Genomic DNA, 22,632 nt, shown 5'->3' with positions numbered 1-22,632 from the left:
GACTGAAGGAATGTGATGTAACAGCAGTGTAATGTGACCAATCACTCTCTCTGCCCACTCAAGGCGCCGTGCCGACCACGGAGGCACAATGTAGTGTACGGTACGGTACGGTACGTACGTGTGTGTGTGTGTGTGTGTGTGTGTGTGTGTGTGTGTGTGTGTGTGTGTGTGTGTGTGTGTGTGTGTGTGTGTGTGTGTGTGTGTGTGAGAGAGAGAGAAACCGGAGCAGCTGAAAGTATGTGTGTGACAGAGAGGCTCTGAAGTGCCAGCAGAGAGTTGTAGTAGAAAACAAGCAGCAGAACGGATCTCGTGTGTGAGAGAGAGTGAAGGAGGTAAAAAGTCCGTTTCAGGCCCGGAGTCTTGGCGCTCGCTGGGGATTCACATTATTCTTTTTGTGTCTTGGAAAAACCAGGTTACCCACTTGCTTGTCACTTGTTCCTGGACCGCCTTAAACTGCCTGTGGTGCACCTAAAAATATCGCCTCATACTCGGAGAATGCCCCATCAGTGCTTTGTAAGAAAATGTCTCCTTGTTGACGTTCTCCAAAAACTGTTGGGTATTTTAATGCTGCTGCTGCTGCCGGTCCTGCTGTGACATTATGCCTCCGCTTTTATTAAATGAAATATACACCCGTGAGTCAATACAACTTCATTTCAGTCCATGAAATGTTGGTACACACAAAAATAAACACAAAAACATGAGCAGTCGAGCGTATCGACGGCATCTTTCAGAACAAAGAAGTCTGCTTCTGTCTGGAGTCAGACCGAACTAACAACCTGTCATCAGACTGACTCTGAGGATACAAAGAATAATTCTATCTGCCGGATAATCTTCATGCTTCCAGCGGGAGCCCAGGCACAGCGCATAGATTTCCAATAAATAGCAGAAAAACAGCAGCTAGCATCGGAGTGAGTGACAGGCAGGCAGGCGACTGAGAGGAAGCACTCAGGATCTGTCCGTGCGCTGCAGCGTTTTATTTTGCTGAGCAGAGGGCAGACGGACTCATCGAGGTCTTTGCCTCATCGCCTATAAAAGTAGAGCAGCTGCTTTGTATTTACAACCTTATAGTCTTCGAGGTTTTTTTGTTTTTTTTGGTCATCTAACCACGAAGGACAATCAGACAGAAAACTGTGTTTCAGCTTGCCAATGCCTGACAAAAAAAAAATCAGGTTTAAGTTTAATTGCAGACGTCTTTAAGGGTACCGTCAGAGATTTCTGACCACAAGTGGCGCTGTGGAGCAATGTTTTGATGATGTTTGTTTTGATGATGAGGATGAAGCTCTACAGGTGTGAGAGTGCAGATGAAGAGACACAGCTGTCGGCCAACTGCAAAGACTGAAGCTGTGTGATCAATACGTGGTCGGAGCCAAGCTCAAGAAACGCAACAACGCATCAGTAAATAAGCAAGAAGGAAAAAAAAAAGTCCCTGATGATGTTTATTTGAGGTATTTTCAAAAAATTTGAAGGAATTAAACACTCAAAACTTTAATTAGACCTCAATGACACGCAATCAGACGGGCTGAATATTGGGAACCTTTAACTTTCCTGTAAATCTGTGTTCAGGGAAGGAAAATTTCAGACACGAGGCGACAATTCGCTCCGCTCTCTGTCTGAGAACACCTCGACGGTGACAACGAAGAAACTGCCGATCAGATCAAAGCTCAGCATCGAATGTTCAACAGTGAACAGACCTCCGTGTTCATTGTTTTAAAGTGAATGTGATCACTCTCACACAAACCGTACCGTGCTAAAATATTAATGGATGCTGGTAGAGAGTGTTGCTGTGACTCAGTGCTAAAGAAATACTGTGTTGTTTCAGAAGGGAGTTTTTTTTTTTTACATGTCGTCCTCTTCGTTGTTATGTTATTGGATATTTTAAAATCTGGCCAAGAAGTAACAGACGTAAATTTAGCTACTTGGGAAATACTGGCAGGTTTACAGGGATGGTTATCAGTGTCCATGTGAATATATAAATAAATGAGATGCCTTTGGTTGCATTGTGTATGCAGTTAGTTGCCTCTACAGACAGGTTTGTGTCGAGCATTCAGGACTGACCAGATTTCATTATGTTGTCAGAAAAACAATCCTTTTAATCATTCAAACATATAGTAAAATTTCGACCTGAAAAAACAGCTCAGTCCATGCGTCCTGACTGATTTTCCTTTTCAACAGAACAGCAGTGCATCTATTCAGGCTCCCCGAATGTGAACAGGCACACACAGTGTTTCCCGTAGGAAGGCCCTGATAGTGCCGCTGGTTGTGTGGGCTGCTGTCCATGGTGCTGAAAGCCAATAACCAGATGAACTGTGCAGAAAGGACAGACGCAATGAATTCATGGTTACGAGTGCAAATCAATGCAACGGTATTGATCATTCAGGAGGATCCATCTTCATCCTCTCCTCATCGCACTCTCTCTCCATATTTGCCAAATCACAAACTCCTGACTCTGAGAAGCAGGTGAGAAATGAGGCAGGACGAGCTGCCTCCTTGTTATCCTGCGTGACTAAAGAAAACAGATCTATGTTGAAAACAATGCTGAGCAACACCTTTCTTTTTATTTCGAGCCAGAGAGGGTGTTATATTTGTACAGAGGCTTATGATATACAAAAGAACAACCTGGGAGCCTTTCCCTTTTGTGTGCGTATGGGCGGTGCTGCTCGTGTTCATGCCGGTCTATACGATGCGTGAGAGTGTGAACCGTGCAGAGACACGTGAACTGGAACATATGGGTTCAATGCCCTAACAAGTTGCCGTGCCCGCGTCTGTGTGTAATAATTGGCTGTTGAACGCAGCTCTTCTACCCGTTCCTCGCCACAGAAAACACGGCCTGTTCGGCCTCCCTGCCTCTGTTCCTCTCTCTCTGTACCCCCCCCCCCCTTCCTTCATTTCTCCTGCTAGCTCTGCTGTACTCGACTCTATTTGTATGCTTCGTCCTCCTCAAGTGTCCTAAACTCCCCCAGGTCACTGTAAATTTCAATTCAGTTTTATTTATAGTGTAAAATCACCATAGAACAAGGTCCCAATAAACAACACAAAAAAACAACAATATAGGAAAGCTTTCAAGATGCAAACAAACACAAAGAACAACCTCGTTAGCATATCAGTGTCAGAACAAGAGAAAGTCAACAGCAAAGGGACTTTGATTAAAATGTAAATACTAATAAAATGTCAATATTAGGGGACATTTTAAAACAACATTTCCGTTTCTCGTGACGTGTGCAGAGAGAGATGCCCCCATTAATCATTGTGAACCATTCAATTCATCAGACATACAGTATACGGACTAATGCCTCTAAATTGCAGCAAAGCAAAAATATTTCTAAGTAATTTCATGTAATTTTTGCTTGCATTTAGGCTGAAACTGATTTAAAATTTGGGTTTTGATCCGCTCCATACTGTCATGTGCTCCGTACACGCGCTCAACCTCAATATGTTTTAAAAACAGTTTATCTGGCTGGGGGCTCCACGAACACATGGATGGCTTACACGGAACAAGCAAGATGAAAGTTTTGCCATTATGGCAGACGAAACAGTGGCAACTGCGTATGGTTTGGATTTGGGAAGAGTCTGCAGCTCAGAGGAGCAGATTTAGAGTCAGATGTCCTCAAACCACCTCAGGCACTTGTTAAGAGTACTTGGACTGCTGTCTATAAGAGTATTCAGATGTTGGCTCGTGTGATTATATAATCCACAGTCTGGAAAAGCAAATATTCACCATCAACAAGACTTTAAAACTATTTCGTGACGTTTCTCTCTCTCAATCATCTAAAACACAAAAAGTATCTATATGTATTGTATATGATCATATAATGTATATAAAAGTGGACGAAGCTTAAAGGTTTGATAAGCAAGGCCAATGCGGAAGTGCCCTAAACTGCAATACCACAGAGGGGTTGGCTTAAAAAAAAAAAAAAAAAAAAAAAAAAAGCCTCCATAGACTCCCATTCAACTTCTCATGAAAAACAAAGTCGATAATTTTTTTCCCACAACTTCTTACGGTGTCATTCTCTAAAGTCACTCCTTATTATTCGTTTTCTGGCAGTCCATCTTAAAATAATCCCGTCATTAATCAGATATCCGGCCTCAAAAAGCGGTATGTTTGATTAAATTCATCATCTTGTTTATTGATTATTCGATCAAACAAATTCCTTATTTACTTCAAAATTTAGCCAGTTTTTTTCCGAAAGGTTCTCGTACAACTGCTCGTGTTTGGACAACATTTATCGCTGGCTTCATTAGCTGAATAAAACGGCTGGATTGTAAAGTTATACATCTGGATTGAATCTGAAACTTTTTTTTGTCTGATTATTGTCTCAGTTCGTGGGAGTTCATATGTTTCTGCCTGTGTATCTAAATATCTCTCCAACTGTTGCCGCTGCATCAACGTGACATTCAGATTAACTGTGGTCTCTCTCACACATGGCTGGATTAACCTTCCCCGGGACAGAAATTAGTGTCAGACTCCTATTGACCTCCACTGCCAGTTTCATTATAACCTCCGGCACGCAGAAACTGACCAGAGCTGAAATGATGAGTTGATTAACTCATTTGTTTGATGAGATCAAAATGTGAATATTTGCTGCAGTATTTTCCCTGGTTTAATGGCTGGTATAATAATTGTAACATCTTTTGGAGTTTTGGACTGTTGGTCAGACATCAATTTTAATATATAATATTGTTTTTCCAACTATTTTTGAGCTTTTGTACTATAAATAATAGACATATTGATAATAGAAATTGTTGGTTGCAGCCTTCAAAAGGTTTCCTGTGTTTTAGTAACTTCACAAATCCCCCCCACCCCCCACCAATTTAAGCGATTACGTGGACTCGTAAAACATGAATAAAATCTGTCTTTTCGGGATGTGGGGCGTCTGACGTTTCCCACTTCGTAATGTGGCCGTGCCCTCTCACCATCCCACTCTCCCCTCAGACTTCAATAGAGTCGCCCTATGCACTTACTCCTTCCTCCACCCCCTCACTGTCTTTTGATTCCCCCAACACACACACGCGCACACACACACACACACACACACGCACACACACACACACACACACACACACACACACACACACACACACACACACACACACGCACACGCACACACACACCCCTTGATCCCATAACACTCCAGTCTCTCTGAGAAGATGAGCATCACCGGGCAGGGTTTAATGTGTGTGAGTGTAAATGTGTGCGTACTTGTCTGACTATCCTTGTGAGGACCAGTTTGAGGTTCTTCGAAGGGGTTGTTTGAGGTTTTAGACTTTTTACGGTCCAGGTTAGAATCAGGTTCAGGTTTCGAGAAAGACATGATGTTGATGAATGTCCCGGCGGAGAGACATGTCAGAAAGAAGCAGATGTGCAGCTGGAGCACGCACACGCATATTCAGAGGACACGCACGTGCACACACACACACACACACACACACACACACACACCATCATGTCACCTGAATGAGCAGACCTGTATGGATGGTGTGACACACGTGCACCGATTATGTGTACATCTGCTCCCACAATGCACTGCTCGTGTTTATCATGTATTCTTTCTGATCAGAGCCGTTTCCTCCCCCTCCCTCCCCCTCTCACCCCCCTGCCCCCCACCTCACCCCACCCCACCCACCCACATACACATCATCATCTCATCCAGCACGCACCAGCAGCATGCACCATTAATTAATCAGCAGCCCCAGATTGTCATATCAGCACTTGGAGCCAATTAAACACTTGATTATATTTCAGTCTTTAGCACGTTCTCATGGATCTTAATGTCTTTAAACGACGGAGGCCAGAGCTGGAATTAACCTCGCTTTTCCTGCAGCTCTGTGCAAATAGTTTAGATATTTTTTCTTGCATTTAATTGGATTGGAGTTTGTTATATAATGTAGATGTGCAAGAGGTTTTTGGCTCCTCGAGTGAACCCGTGTCTGCATATAAAGCCACGTTTCACCTGGTGTTTTATGATGCATCTGCCTGTTTGGTGTGTTTTCTATGCATCTGGTGTCTTAAGATTCAAATCACCACACTGAAATTAAAATCCAAAAATGGTTTGCATTATTTTTCATTTCATGCCTCTTTTGCAAACCATAATTTTCAAAATGTTAGAAAGTTTTTTTTGCATATTTATGCGTGTACGGTGTCAAACCATGCATGTCTAAGCATCAGTGTGTCTTGTAGTCAGAGCATGACAGCAGAACAGACACATTGGAGGAGGATGTGATGTTCTGTGAAGCGCACAAGCCTTTAGATGGCGGGGAAACAAGACAAAAGTGGGAGCCAAGTACGAGTCGGGGCCACTGGCACTGGAATGATCTGAGCTGATCCAGCTGTCAAGGTCTTTGGCTGGCATTAATGTATGTATGTATGCGCCTGTGTGTGTGTGTGCGTGTGTGTGTGTGTGTGTGTGTGCGTGTGTGTGTGTGTGTGTGTGTGCGTGTGTGTGTGTGTGTGTGTGAGATGGGATCTGGCAGATACTTGCTTTCCCCTTCAAGGTTGTGCAGTCACAGCATGCGGCACCGTTTTGCTTCCCAACATCTTGCTCAGCAGCTGGTCGCCTGCTTGCAGCAGGTTAGTCGACAAACTGCAGCATCACAAACCTACAACCACGCCGCCGCTACGGATCCTAACGACGACCCCCGTAATGAAATAAACTCTCGAGCTTCATCACATCCCACAGAGGACTGGACGGCGAACTGTCGGCTTCTTGTGACATCAGAACGTTTAAGTGCAAAATTCGGGCAGCGACTAATCCAACTGTTTTTATTGTGAATAGATTAAAATAGTAGGTTTGTTTTTCTCTTTTCATGATTAGATGTCAAAAAACTAACAATGCCCTTCCTAATCGTTGAATACAGCTAAGCTAGGCTCCAAACAGACGCAGGATACCCGAGACAGCCATCATGCAAACACGTAGTTTTAAAGCAAGAGTCTCTCCGGGCGAATATTTCCTTTCCTTTTTGCTCTGTTTTTGGTCTCCACCAGCTCCTGAGGAAAACATCTTGCTCTTTACACGATAAATGCTCCACATGTTCACCTGCTAGCCGCTGGTGCTGTATGTCGTTTGGTGCCGTTCAGGTTGCCATCAGTTGATTTATCAGAACGTTTTCAGTGAAAACTGCAGCTGGAAACGGCATCGTTGACGGAGGACCTTGGAGAGAACAAAAACAAAGGCTGGAAAAGAAGTAAAAAAATGATCTGAAGACCTGCAGCGTCGCGATAACTCTCCGTCAGCGATGCATATTCTTTCGGTAACGCGTCTATTAGTGCAGATTTGAATATCTCTCCGTCTGACCTTGAGGCTAACTGAACCCACAGCTTCTTTTCATCATGTTGTGCATGTCTTCCCTACAGAGCGGCCATCTTTCACTCCAGCCTGCTGGCGTGCCAACTGTGCATCGAGAGAAAGCAGCTCGCGCTCCTCCTGAATGCGCTTTTCTTTTTCTTTTTTTTTTTACCAGCTGAGACCAAATTACAGACTTTGTTTCACCGGGAAACTCGCTCGTGCCCGTGAGTCATTACTCACCACTCACGTGTGTGTGTGCACCACGTTGGTGACCGCGTGTGGCCATGGTTACTCGGGGAGGCTAAATGAAGTTCGTAGAGGGAAGGTTGACTTTAATTGCAATCAGTGAAAAAAAAAAAGTCATTCATATCTCGTCCTCCTTGTCTTTTTCTCTCTGGTCCTGCAGCTCAGCTCGACTTTGACTCAGATTTCAGAGTGAGGGAACCCGAGCATCGGGTCGGTTGTAGTAATAATGAGGAGATTAATGTCTTTTGTGGGGAAAGTTCTCATTCAAAGTCAAGTTTTTTTTTTACTGCGCTCGGGGCGGGGGCGGGGGGCGGGTGGGGGGGGGGGGGCTGTGATGAACTCAATACCAAGACGGATGAATGACAGAGAGAAAAAGAGCGAGGGAGGAAGGAGAGAGGAGGGAAGGAGAGAGGGAGGAAGGTGGGGGGAGGGGGAGGGGGAGGTGAAGGAATTGAGGATTTGCTTTAGCTTCGGTGGAAAGAAAGATGAGCTGCAGCGGAGGAGAGAGAGAAAGAAAGCAGAGAGAGAGAGAGAGAGAGAGAGAGAGAGAGAGAGAGAGAGAGAGAAGAGAAAGAGAGAGAAAGAAAGCAGAGAGAGAGAGAGAGAGAAAGAGAGAGAGAGAGAGAAAGCACAGAGAGAGAGAGAGAGAGAGAGAGAGGGAAGGAAAAAAATATCGCAACACAACTTGCCCCGGCCATCAATCTCCCAAATGGCAGCTGCTGCCTTCCTTACTTACTCACACACACACACACACACACACACACACACACACACACACACACACACACACACACACACACACACACACAGAGAGAAGACACTATGTCCGCCTGCACACACGGCTGATTCCCCCGGTGATGAATCATAGAGCGGTATGGCATAGCACAGCACAGCATTTGTAAGAGTTGGTGTTTCTCTCCTGTACTGACAGGCTGTGTAAGCGCTTTGTGTTGTGTGTGTGTGTGTGTGTGTGTGTGTGTGTGTGTGTGTGTGTGTGTGTGTGTGTGTGTGTGTGTGTTCCTGTGTGAGTGCGTGGGTCTGTGTGGGAGTGTATTGTAGATGTAGACAGTCGTGGAACGTAGCGTGTAGGCCGAGCTGAGTGTGTGTGTGTGTGTGTGTGTGTGTGTGTGTGTGTGTGTTTTAAGAGTACATGGAGTTCATCTGTCTTTAAGGTCTGAACGCCTCAGCAAAGACAGCTTCATCAGACAGACAGAGATGTTAGTCAGATAATAAAACAGAACAGGCCGATTTGATTTTAGTAGTTTATCAAATTACTTTCTGTACTTTCATTTATTAAATTTATTTAGTTTATCATACCAGGGTCACAATTTACATTTCAGGCTGCTGCCTCAAACTGCATTCATTTGATTTGCTGTGAATGTGAGAGTAAAAAAAATTAAACAGTTCTTGAAAGCAGATTTCTGCATACGATGCAGCATTTAGGAACATAAATCACGTGTTTAATTTAATTAACATTAATTCACTTGAGGGTAAAAATCTGGATTGCAGCTTTGTGTCTTTCTAGGTTTTTAGTAATTAGGGAGAAATTTACATCTTACAATAAATACAAAATTACAGACTGTTGTCCTGCAAAAACTGAAGGTGACTCAGGTGAGTGTGGAAACATTTTTATCAGCTGATGATCTCTTCTGTATTAAAGGACGGATGACAAAACGACATGCAGAGATTTACATTATTATTATTATTATTATTATTAGCAGCACTTTCTTTTGTTTTAAATAAATGTTGAATATGAGCTGACAAAGTATAGCGTACTCCAATCACACCTTTTTATTTTGTATTGTTCCAATCTAAAACGAGTGCCGTGTTTTTCTTTCTTCAATTTAAAATGCATGCTCAGTGCACCTCAGTGCCGAGCTGAGGGGAGCGTTTCTCCGGGCTGAAACTAGGCCACGACAAGGAGACATTCATACATCAGTGTTCCCGTTCCGTTTGCGCAAATTATAATTATATTTGTCTGGATGTTTCAACACGTTCATGTTATTAACTGTTGGTTTTATAATCTCTGTAAGTAGGAGACGGAAAGTTTGGAAGCATCTAGTTTATTTGACCTCTCACGGTTAAAACAGCGAGCGGCACACAGTGAGGCAACAAGTATGAAACCTAGCAGATAACAGAAAAGGTGAGAAATAGCATTTTGCTACGTGTGCTCTTAAAACAAGCCATTAAATAAATAAACCATTGTTTGAATCAGGAGGTTTTGTGCTTTGAAATTATGCATATTTATCTTCAATGCCTTTCAAAATACAGCCGCAGGATTTTCACCTGTTCTGTATTCAGTCAGGTGAGAGTTAATCGGTTATTATTAAGGTCACAGCGTCCATGCAGATCTGTACTCTGGACTACTTGGCCTCGCTGTGAATAACAGTCTGGGAACTCAGCTCGTATTAGCGTTTGTTCAGGCGCTCCGAAGTGCGGACCAATCGGCGACCAGTGTCGATGGTTAACCGCGTTTGTCCCGCCCCCTCCTTCACTCTGATTGGACGGCTGTTGACAGTGAGCGTTACGATTTTTGAACTCTAAGCTGACGGGAAAGAAATGTTGGCGATCAATCGCAGAACAAACGTTCAGCGCCTCGTCAAACTTTGGTGGGCTCGAGCCGTTGGTAGTTGCAGCGGTGGCGGAGTGTCGGACAGTTTTGGCGCATGCTGATTGGTTCAAATTAACCCGAGGGTCCAACGTCCAGTCGGATGGAACAACTGCAAACGATTCTCTATGGAGGGCGGCCAGACCCGTATTCATGCGGTGAAATTAGATCTGGTTCGCACCAGCCTACCTTCTACCTGCTGCTGCCTCGTCCTTGTCCTGACACACAGTAAATACACACTCATTGATGTGCATGTCGACACACACACACACACACACACACACACACACACACACACACACACACACACACGCAGTCAAACCCTAAATACCTGCCGGCATGTTAATCGCTTCTCTGTGTGTGCTGCTCTGGCCTTGTTGGAGGAGAAAGGAAGAGGAAACAGGTGCAGCGGACTGACGCTAGGCATTATGGGAGCATTTAGCAGATGATCGTTGGGAGGGGGGGGGCAGAAAGGCCTCACCACCTCTCTGCCCTGGACCAGACATACTGTCTGAGTCAGAGGTGCCAAACGTCCATGCCAGCAGGGATCAGAGGACGGCAGAGAGAGAGAGAGAGAGAGAGAGAGAGAGGAGCCAGGCTGTTTAACACTACCAGACGGGGGAGACGGGGGGGAGGGGGGGGGGGCTCCCTCTTTCATCCTGGTTCTGTTATCTCCGGAGAACCCAGCCCTGACCGAGCCGGCACCATCTCCACCGCTCTCTTATGTATTTATGCCCTGACACAACAAGAGGCACAGAAACACAGAGAGAAGCTTTATGAAGACCAAAAACAGCTTATGATTTATATAGTAGGGTGTTTTATGTTCTTTAGTCAGATCGAAGCCACAGCAACAACCAGACCGCATTTAATCAGTATTAACATATCGATAGGAGAGATTTCCTTTTTTTTTTTTTAAGTCGACTGAAATCTACAACAGATCTCCTGTTAAGAGAACAATCATTTGTTTTGCTCCGGTTCCCAGAGGAGCCCTAAAAATTCGATTTTACAGTATTTACAGAAGGCAGCAGCTCCAGGACTCGATCGGGGTACGAATGTTTGTAAATGGATGAAGGCTTCTTCCTTTTAACTCGGTGTTGGACTCCCTGCTGAGACGCCAGTCAAACTGCATGTTAAATAGAAAGATACGTCAGGTTCACTGTGATATACACAACATGGTGCTGGAAAACCCATACATTTTTTAAGGATGGAAAAACTGTATTTATTTTTCTGTTAATAATTGAAGTTTTTCAAACACCAACATGATGCTTTTGTGCCACAAAAACTCCTCCTCTATATGAAGTCAGAAAAAGAAAGCACAAGAGCTGCAGCTACTTAAATAAACAGTTTGAAAATCCAATCCGGGAATACTTCAGTAGATTAAAGACCCTTCTATCTGCTCAAGTAATAAGCTTTTTGGTATTCAAACATAGGTCTCCTTTCTATAAATGTTTTATAATGGTTCTATTTAAACGCGGTATAAGAGCTGCGATGCTAACACAGTGTTCGGTACGCGGTGTGATAGAGAGCTGTTGGAAAATAATGATATGAGAGAGAGAAAAGATGAATTTTAAAACTTGTTTTGCAGTTTAGTGACTTGTCATCTTGATGGTTTAATTATTGACCATCGTTCCCGGCTTTGTACTCGACTAACACGTCGCTTGATACATGTTCTAATTAATTGTGCTCTGTTGTCAACAAGTTAAAAGGAAGGAAAAATCTTGTGAATGTTACTCACAACTTCATGATGCTGTTGTGTCTCCTATTTCAAATTATTGTTCAGAGAAATAACAATTCAAAGACTGTAAAATGCACGTTGTTTGTTCATAGCGGGAAGCTGTGGGAGTGTGTGTCTGTGATAAATGTCTCATTTCTGTGCTGCCAGCAGAGAGAGGAGCAGGAATGTCTCTGAGTCTCTGTCCTTTATTTGATCCCGTCTGAAGACCGCTGCCGTCTTCCACCAGAGGAGCTGCAGAGCTCAGACGGGTCTGATTTTCAACCGTTTATTGCCCGAGAACGGATATTGTACAAAGAAAGATGAATCACAATTTAACATATTTTTGGTCTGCAAACAGTAATGATGTCCTCAAGCCTGAATGTGGGTGAGTTTCATGTGAATGTGGTCACTACAAACTGCACGCTGAAGGTCTGGTTGGATGAGAAGTTTGTGTTGCCTCCTGTTTTATTGTTATTTTGTTGTCCTCCCTGCAGCCGTGCGGTTGTTTTCTATGTATTGTGCCGCCTTGGCGCGGTCAGCGTTGGTAAAAGTTGTTCTCACCGAGTTACCAGGTTACAGAAAAGGGAACGAGTAGATAAGCAGCTCTGCCCGCGTTTTGACATGTCGTCGTTGTTATTTACCGATTCGTTCGAGATCGAGTGCGAAAACGGAGCGCAATTAAACTGAACTGCACTGATGGGTCGTTCGGCCGCCACAACGGATGTACGAGCTGTAATGGGATAAAGTCAGCAGCCCACCTGAGTTACCTGGACGTCATCCAAGGCCTCATATCTACATGAGAAAAGGGCCTTCCAAAAAAAAAGCTGTATAATCATTTCAAACATGGATAAATGTGCGACCACGGTTAAAAAAATGCAGTAAATTTTTTGCCACTTGTGCAAAAAAAAAAAAAAAAAAAAAAGCAGAACTCGCCTGGTGTTCCCAGACCGGACTGTGAATACACGAGTCTGGTCTGGCCTGGCCTGGTCTAGCCTGGCCTGGCCGGGCCTGGTCTGGCCTGGTCTGGTCTGGTCTGGCCTGGTTTCCGGTTGTTCCATCTTAACGAGCATGGACATTGAATTCAGAGCAGCCTTTTCCCCAATCACCATTAACCACCATATAGGTGTGTGTGTGTGTGTATTTATTCATAGGTCTTACTTTTTCAAAAAAAATATTTGTATCTATCTTATTTTATTGTGCATGTATTTGTAATTTTTCCTAACTGTGTTTCTGTGCTGCTGTGGGATTAATAAAGTCGTATCTATACCGTATGTTAAACACCAAAACTCGACCTTTGCCTTCATTGTTGGAACGGCAAATTAATCAAAGTTATCAGTCCGATCAACCGCTCGCGTGTCCAAATATGGTCACTTCTGGCACTTCCACTTTTCGGCTGCATTATGCAAGTAGGGTCGCTATACAGGAAATCCTGTCATTAATTTGATCCATTGTTAATATGAAAATATTAATTAGTGGATATTCAGTGTCAAAAAACAAAATTCTGTCATGCTTGAAACATGAGCAGATCCACCTCGCTCAGAGGAGAGCGGAATAAACGGCCAAAAAACCATCATCATAGTTGATGTTTTATGAAGCTGACATTGCTGTCATGTCACATATTTTTCTCGTCTGTTTTTAGTATAGGTAAACGACACGCTGTATGATATTAGTGTTTGCCAGAGAAAAACTGCTCCACACTTGACGGCGTGAAGTCGCCACAGGTCACATGACGGGACCTTAATATCTCCCGGAGTAAAACAGCAGTCTTCAGGCAGCTGGCGGGAGACCGAACGTCCGTCTGTTGGATCGAACGGGAGCCTCGTGTGTTTTAGCTGTGTGGGTTTTTCATTTATTTATTTTTTTTGGGAGGGGGAGAGGGGGGGGGGGGCTTTTGTGCACACCGGGCCCGCTCGTGGGAGTGCTTTTGGATCATCCTGTTAGGCCAGCGAGGAAAATAAAAAATAAAAAAAGAGCCATAGATTGGCTCGGCTGAAGGCTTTATTCCCCTCTTTCGTAAAACACAAGGAAAATAGCACCGTGGAGGAAGGAGCTGATGAAAATAGCTCAGTAGGCAATCGCTGACTCACAAGGCGATGCTGGGAGTCAGGAAGGCCTCCATTCCTGTATACATCAAATCTACTGGGTGTTGTGTAACTCTTTCAGCACCCGTAAATCAAACCGCTCTCTCGCTCGCTCTCTCGCTCGCTCTCTCTCTCTCTGATGTGGTGTGTGTGTGCCTCGATGAGTCTCTTATGACTTGTGTGTGCACATGTCCTCCCCCCCTCCCTCCCTCACTCTCTCTCTCTATCTCATCTCTCTCCTCCCTCCCTCCCTCCCTCCCTCTCTCTCTCTCTCTCTCTCTCTCTCTCTCTCTCTCCTCTCCCCCCTCCCTCCCTCCCCCTCCCTCCCTCTCTCTCTCTCTCTCTCTCTCTCTCTCTCTCTCTCTCTCTCTCTCTCTCTCTCTCATGGCTGAATTTCAAAGTGGGCCGTGACATCACAGGTGCCATTTATCACTTGTGACAGTGCTGCTCAGAGTCTGTGTGGTTGGGTGGGGGATGGAGGGAGGGAGGGAGGGAGGGAGGGGAGGCCTGTGATGCAGCGTGGTCAGCTAACTACCCGGCTCATTCATCACGCCACTCAGGGAGCGTAGGCTGTCAAAGCTCGTGGTTTTAAGCACTGTGAAAATGGAACAAGGGTGCAAATACCCCCGAACTGAAACGTAAATCAGACGGAGATGATTAACGTATCAGCCAGAGAGCTCACGCAGCGGATTTGTTGCAAAAGCAAACGGGAGATGGTGGTTTTCTGAATATCAGCTGGAGAAACTGAATACGTTTACATGCACGTGAGCGTTCTGCTGATAAACCTCGGTAACATCGTGTCCTTTAAAACCTCACCGTGGGCTGTTTATCCTCAACTCAAGCTATTAAGTCCATAAAACAAACAAAAAAACATGTTATTCAAAGAAGACAATGTTGTTCGTTGATAATGTCAAAGATAAACTGTATTGCAGTCTTCCATTACTGATTATTACGCGGCGAAAATAAAGTCACCAAAGCGGTGAATACGACAGTGTTTCCACGCAGACAAAAAAAACAACAACTACTGAGATGTCGTAAACTGAAGAGACAAAAACGATGAGATCCTTAAAAGTTTTGTCTTCCTTTAGTGTGCACAGTTGTACTTGACATCAAAAAAAAGAAAGAAAAGAAAGAAAGGAAAAGTTACTTTTACTATGTTTTCATATTAAGTTTCTCCTTGATATCAAAATGGAAGACATATGTGATAAACCCTGGTAAACATTAAGCTACCCTGAAGGTAACAACACAACGCGTCCCGCCAGGACGTCGCCACCATGTTTTTAAAGCACGCAACAGGACGAAGCAGACGTTCTTAAATGGAAGTGATGGAAAGATTTGCCACTTTAAAAAGACTTTAAAAGAGATGCCGATACATCTCAGGAGCCCTCAGGAGACAACCAGTCTGGATGAACACTAAAAGCTAAGTGCCATGAAAAAAATAAAAATAAAACCTGAATGGAGGGGGGCGGCGGGTTAAAAATATTTGGAAACTGCAGTCTGTTGGGAAGTTTGTGTCTTTCAGAAACAACACACTGACCTTAAAAACTTTTAAAACCTTTAGCAACATATGCACCAAGTGTGTGTATGCAGCTGAATTGTGTGTGTGTGTGTGTGTGTGTGTGTGTGTGTGTGTGTGTGTGTGTGTGTGTGTGTGTGTGTGTGTGTTTCTGCACTTCTCACATCTTTACCTTTCCCGAGAAAAATGTGCATTTCTAAGTTTGCGTCTACTGTTGTGCATCTTTGCAGCCGACTCGATCAGCGCTGCCTCCGAAGTTTGTTTCGCCGCCCGTCTGAACTTCTAAACTCTAAAAGCAACGAGATGAATAATTAGCTTGTTGTTTTGTTTGTTGGAAATATTGAATCCCAAATATGATCCCGACCAGTTGTCTCGGATACTCGACGTGATAATGCAGCTAACTGGATAACTGCGCCTGCTGTACATCTGAAGAAACAGCCATCTCTAAAATTCCCATGAAACAGCGGCGTCCCTCCGTCCTCCTCCGTCCTCCTCCGTCCTCCTCCCGTCTCTCTCACCCCACTTTGCTTTTGAATATTTTACATTGTGTGAGCCAGCAGTCCGACTGCTCTCAGTCAAAAACTGCTTTGTTCTTCTCTGTTTGTTGCGATGCTTGATGTTTTTAGAACCGTTGCGGTCGTGCCAAAAAAAATAAATATTTCTTTGCTAAAATCATGAAGTGGTGTTATTTTTGGTAGGTGCGTTTAATTGAATGGAAACAATCTGTCGATTTGAATAATTAAAAAGGAAAGTGACTGTTTTCGTCTGCCCCCAGGTTGAGGCTCTGAGTGATGCAGTCTCTGTTTGGCGGCGGGGAGCTGGGGCTGCTGGGAGGAGGCGGCGACGCCGGCGGCCTGAAGGAGGACGGCTGCGGCAGCGTGGCCTGGCGGTCCTCGCCCCTGCCTCCCGACGACGCCTACTCCGCCTCCCACTTCGCCCTCATCACCGCCTATCAGGACATCAAGACGAGGCTGGCCTGCCTGGAGCGAGAGAACACCAGCATCAAGAGGAAGCTGAAGATCTACGAGATCAAGGTGAAGCGTTTTCTCCTCGCAGACAAATATCACAATTGAAAACTAATCACGGCGCTTGTTGTTTGTCCTTGTTGGTATCAGACAGAAGGATCAGTGCAGATGAGGATGAGGCTGGTTTCTGGTTTTGATTTATGGGGAAATGTCCACTCATCCTTTGCGTGTTCCATTTTTTCATTGAGGCGGTGAGATTGGACACAAAGATGAAAGGAGAGAAAGTTGTGGTGGGCTTTGATCCTGGACTGGCAGGGGAGTAAACACGAATGAAAAATGAGGGAATTATTCTGCTGTTTGTGGAGGGCAGAAGACTTAAGTTTTAACTCGTATGTAAATTAAAATAACACAAGTCACATTTGGAGAAAAAAAAAAACGAAAAAAAAAACGTAAGGAAGCCGGAGCAACTGTGGAAAATTAGGGGGTTTGAAAATACACAAAGCTGTCGTTAAAAATTAATGAATAGCTCACATGGTCATCCCTGTTTTCTTTTTCATTTCTTTTCATTATTATCACAAAAGGAACTGAAATCTGAATTTATATAAAGCAGGTCTAGGTGTTAAAAAAGTACTGCAAAAGTGTCAAAATGCGGAGTTCAGTGAGACGGCCTGTATGGACTTCCGTAAGTTTGTGATGTCACAAACTCACACTCACATCGTATAGGCCCCCCCCCCCCTCAACACGGCCCACCGCTTAACCAACAAGAAAACACAGAGCGGCCATTCTGTCGTGGAGATAGCAATAACGAGACCGAAGAAAACCTGTAGTTGGCTACTCAGAATAAAATCAGCCAATCAGAGGAGAGGGTCATTGATATCAATACACATTAAAGAGACAGACACAAAACAGCCTGTTCTTGGTAGAACTTTAGAGAGAAGCTCAAGAGAGGAGATGTTAAACTATATTAAGAAATAGTTCCTTATGGATATTAAGGTTGCAAATAAAAGACAGAAAAAGTATGAAATATGGGACCTTTAATTTAGATCCTTTGGTGGAAGAGCAGATTGGGGAATCGAGTTCCTCAAAAGTTTCCTGTTCCCAGAGGAAACAGCCCTAAAAGCTTCAAAGCAGGTGCTTGTTGAATTAGTGAACGCCGCCTGAACCCCCTCCGTTCTGTTATGACACCAGAAAAGGCAAACGGTGACCGACCAGGTCTGGAAGCGAGAAAGTAAGCAGGGTTTGAACTCGTCTTTTGTGCTCTCCCGTTTCATTATTCATGAAACTACTGCCAGCTATTTTCGTGTATTTAACTGAGTGCAACACCAGAAATTACTTTGAGGAGAGACACAAATTAAAAATTCATTCGGAGTCTGGCCACTCGAAACAGCCAAACCGCAAACACTCGTGCCTTTAGATGCTGTTGAGGTTTGTCTCAGGCATGTCTTCCTGGTCTTGAGGTGACCTTTTAACAGACTCCAGATAGGCAGGATATCCTTCAAGAGCCTTCACAGAGTCGGTTAAAGACAGCTAATCTGAATGAGATCATATGAAGGTAAATCCCAACCAAAGTCACCATATTGGCTTGAATATTTAAATCAATATACAATACAATTATTGGTGAAATCGAATGTTCATGTCAAAGGGCAGCACAGTTCAAAGGGGGGCGCATTACGAAACATCAGAATATCAGCTCCTCGCCTTAAGGTCAGTGACTCCGTGAAATATTTCTGCATAGCCGGACCTGTAAGTTTGTTGGTGGAAAAGCAAACGACTTTTCGGTTGGATAAGAAATTCCGGTGAAGCAGAAATCCACCTCCTGGCAGTGGCTGGACCCGCGCACAGATTTAACGGGGGGATGTGGAGCAAATGAGCGTTAAGGAACAGCGTGGGAGGACAGAAAAAAAAAAAGAAAAATGGAGGGAAAAAACAAGTGGAAAGAGAGAGCTGTACATGGGCGGAGGGATGCACCGGCACACAGAGAACAGATGAGAAACAAGGGAGGGAAGGGAGGTAATGATGGAAAGAGCAAGGGACACATAAATAGCTCAAATTCAGAAGAAAGAGGATTAAAAACAACAAAAATCCATTCTTGGATATTATGAGTGTTGTTCTTCAAAGAATTATTATTCCAAGTTATTATTATTCTCTGTAAACAACTGCATTTTTTTGAAACTTTATCACATTCAAAAACTAATGAAAGTTTTTTTTGTATATAGTATATAGTGTATAGTATATAGTATATAGTACAGCCAGGGCGATGCAGCTGAGTTTGATGTTTTGCTGTGACACAGGAAGTTGATGTTTAAGGTCAAACGATGCTCCAAACCTCACGAAACTTTGCACATTCTCAGCCTCCGTCGCCTCGTTTTTCTTCAGGTACACAAAGGACTTTCAACAAGCGGGACTGTTTACCGAGCTGGAAATATGATCAACAACTTTTTTTTGTTTGTTTCTGCGTGAGAGCAGAGGAACGCTTCCAGATGACAAAAGTTACAAAATACGCTGCTGAATTAAAAATGCTCAGAGAGACAATTTCAAATAAAAGCATTATGGTCGACGAGGGATGCTGTTGGTAGAAACTCTGAATCTTTAGTGATTATTAGAGCCGAGTGTGTGCAAACGTTGGCTCCAGAAAGCTTTGATTCTGCATGAGGAACTTCAAACCCGGATGATTACAGCTGATGGGTTTTGAAGTGTCAAATTTTTCCAGTAAAGAATGAGAATTGCTGCAAATTGACGTTGTGTTCTAAACAGCATACTTGCATACGAACACTCACTAATCAGTGCGTTCACATTGTCAAGTACAGAAACATGCAGCGCACTAACAAGTACCAGAAACAGGTCTTTTTGAATCTTCTTTTCTAATGAATGAGGGATTATTTTCAGATGGACCTCCAGAAAACGAATAAGAAGGAGTGACTTTAGCTAACAACACCGAGACATTTTATCGAACTTTATGAGACTAGTTGAATGGGAGTCTATGGAGCCGACCTCTAGTGGCACTCGGTGGTATTGCAACCTTAACACACTTATGCACCGGCCACTTTTATTTATTTTTTTCCAACTCAGAAGCTGCGTCTACTCTCGTATACAGTCTGTGTTTGGAAGGCAGCATCCGTGTGACATGCGAGGAGAAGAAAAACAGAAATCCGCCATCCTGTGAGCTGAGCAGCTGCTATCGAAGGCTTCAGGCTGCCTCACTGCTGTTGACTCACTCCTGACTGCTGGTTTGTTCAGGGACGATTCCCAGAGAGACAGGTGTTGATTTTTGGGGGAGCAGTTGCAGATGTTGGCTGTTTGGAGTAGAAGTTGTCACACCTGTGTCTATTTAAATAGAGCATGGGGCCATTCTTTTTTTTTTTGGGGGGGGGGGGGGGGGGGGGGTTCTGCATTCAAGACTACAGCTGCTGTAATGATGCAGATGGATGTGCTTCCTGCTGCTTTGAACGCGGGTTGAAGGGAGGTGATTCTCCACTTTAGAGTTCCCTATGCTCCGCAGTGCGAGAACTCTCGGGGCCCCCGGGGGGGAATTGCCCATGTTGTGAACATTTACTGTTAAACTGAGCAGAGAGAGCTGTTCTTGCTAAATGGAAAAGGGTTGTTTGCTCCTCAAATAGACGTTGCATCAGCAATGTGACGACTTCACAGAAAAGGGAAAAAAAAAAAAAAGCCCTGCGTGCTTATGGTGGGCACTCTAAATGTAAATGTGTTCATTTAGGTCGAACAACGCCGTTATATAACTTGTATGTTTCTGTCGCAGCTCTCTGCTTACGACAACAGTTGAGTCGTATAACCAGACGAGCCGTGTTTACCTCGTATGTAAAATAATAGTAAACGTGGTACAGCCCATTAGTTCATATTCTGCAATTATGATTCCATAATTAGTGAGATCAGCATAAATGTTGCTGCATATAATACAATTATTTCTGCATAATTTCAATTTTCCTGTTGCACCGCTGCTTCTCTTTATTATCAAATATATGTTTTCCCATATGAACGATGAGTTGCAATGAGCCAATAAGATGGAAATGGTAAGGGGAAAGCTAGCAAATTCTATATTTTTCTCATTGTCGCCTCATCTCATAAAAAGACAATTTAATGATGACTTGATCCGACTAACGTGTTTTGTATCCGAAGACGGATGAAGTTTGTTCCTCTGCAGAGCTCCATCGTTGTCAAAAACTATTACTGACACATCAGTGAGCCACACTGTTGCATTGGGTGACATCTTACTTCATTGTCATGGACGGGCACACGCACACGCACACACACACACACACACACACACACACTGAAGTTTATTTTGAGTCATACTCAAAGACTCTGTCCTGCTGTTGGAAAGACTCATTTCGGCACTAAATATGTATTAATGCTCTGCTTGAATAACGTTTGCTAAAAAGTAGACATGAAATTACTCAGCCGTTTTTTTTAATTATTATTATTAATTAAGCTACATATTTGTATCTCATTTTTAAATATTTCCATCTTCAGGAGAAATGAGTGAGCTCGCAGCTGAATGCTTCACGTAACTAAGAAAGCATCGGGACAAACTTTTCATGGGATTTGTTGGCAATCTCAAGAACACAGACTATTCCTTTATGTCCTTTAATTGTAAGAGAATGAGGAAGAAAGTGAGACATTCAGTCGTACTTGTGATACAAACTGCGCTGCAACTGTTTGCCCAGAAAACACAGTGAAGAGGCCATTGATTAGATTAAATTCATCTAAATGTAATCAGTGCATCCAATATATTGTAAACTGAAGAGTGTTCTCATAATGCCCAATTACAAGGTTCAGGAGAGATAATGTTGACTTGAACTGGTTACTCCTTCCTTAAAAGTTATGCAACCTTTGTCGTCATGGCAACAGTAAATTCAGACTCACGTTTTTTTCTGCACCCAAGTCCGCTGTCGTATCAAACCATCCAACCAATCCGCCTCCCTCACACAAGGAAAAACTCGCATTACATAGACGACATCTCAACTGCGTCACTTCTCCCAGACACCAGATTGTCATTATTCATACGACCACTAGAGGGCGCTTTATTCTAAAACATAACTGTGGGTCGTAATAAACTGATTGCACAAAAGACCTCCGGGGTTGTTTCGGAGGAGGAACATCTCTAACCAATTTATATATAATCTGCCTGACAAAGCTGAGTCAGTCACTCCTCAGATTTCATTGTGTAGGATGAAATTAGAAAAATATAACAAACAACCTGCCGTGGAAATTCACAAACTAATTTAGAAGCACTGAAAAATATAATCTAGTTCAAGCACAGAAAAACAAATACCCTTGATATTAGTTAAATCACCACAATCCTCTGAGTGATATCTGGGACAAACAGGAGCTGCAGTTGATGTAAGATGAATCTTTAATGATCACAGTGTGAAGTCATCAAAAATTTGCAGAGTACTGCACGAAAAATTGGAAAATAAGCAAACAAACATACAAAATTATAAATAAAGCAAAAGGCCTCACTCGCTGTACTATTTTACCAAATCTTGTTTTCTCCTCTGTCTTCGCTCGTTTCTATAATCTCTCGTTCCCGTTGTGTCTGCAGTTCCCGATGATCAGCGAGTTCGGGGACGACACCAACTCCTACTGCTCCTTCGAGAGCAAAGAGACGGCGCTGCTGCACTCTGAAAATGGCAACCTGCAGCAGAGAGTCAACGTCCTGACCCACGAGGTAAGACGAGCGACGAGGACACCGGGGAGGGAGGGAGGACGGAGATATGAGAGACGGCTGAGGCAATACTAAAAATAATACAAAATAAATAAACTGGATAATATAATACCCTTATCACACCGACGGTTTGTTTTTTTCTCTGAGCTTGAATTCTGCAGAAATCCCTCCATTCATGTGAATTAATTGAATTAAAAGTGAATTGAGGCCAACCCTGGTGGACATACGCTGAGAGACGTCCAGAACTAATTAAGCACTAAAGCTGCTGTCTGAGCAGAAATGATGACATGAGATTTTCATGGTGGTGCTCTATTTTTCAGACGCAGTATTAATTGGGACTGAACCTGGCCGGGGTTTTGTGCTGAATGTGGACGCATGAAAGGAAGTAAAAAGAAAAAAACATGAAGCTTTTAAAATGAATTGGTATTATTTAACACGCGAGTCTCGTGTGCACACGAGCAGCGTTTCATCAGCACGGAGAATCACTTTCTGCTCAAGTGTTTCTCTAAAAATGTCTGAAATGAGAATAAAGAGCG

General features: G+C 43.6%; 1 protein-coding gene across 2 annotated transcripts in view; it reads left to right on the top strand.

The window, feature by feature from the left end:
• Positions 1-22,632, top strand: part of LOC138204692 (TANK-binding kinase 1-binding protein 1-like) — a 48,803-nt gene that overhangs the window by 7,764 nt on the left and 18,407 nt on the right. Inside the window, exons 1-3 of one of the 2 annotated variants that reach the window (XM_069160115.1) lie at positions 12,157-12,233; positions 16,221-16,479; positions 21,974-22,099. In XM_069160115.1, coding sequence (XP_069016216.1) covers positions 16,237-16,479; positions 21,974-22,099 — 369 coding nt within the window. In that variant the 5' untranslated portion in view covers positions 12,157-12,233; positions 16,221-16,236. Of the gene's footprint in view, positions 1-12,156; positions 12,234-16,220; positions 16,480-21,973; positions 22,100-22,632 lie in introns of those variants that run through there. The other variant, XM_069160114.1, reaches the window with a different exon arrangement.

This window comes from Embiotoca jacksoni, unplaced genomic scaffold (genome assembly GCF_022577435.1).
Source record: "Embiotoca jacksoni isolate LCO1_2020_lvr unplaced genomic scaffold, fEmbJac1.0.p SCAF_26, whole genome shotgun sequence".
Taxonomy (NCBI): Eukaryota; Metazoa; Chordata; class Actinopteri; family Embiotocidae; genus Embiotoca; species Embiotoca jacksoni.
This window is presented reverse-complemented; position numbering and strand designations above follow the sequence as displayed.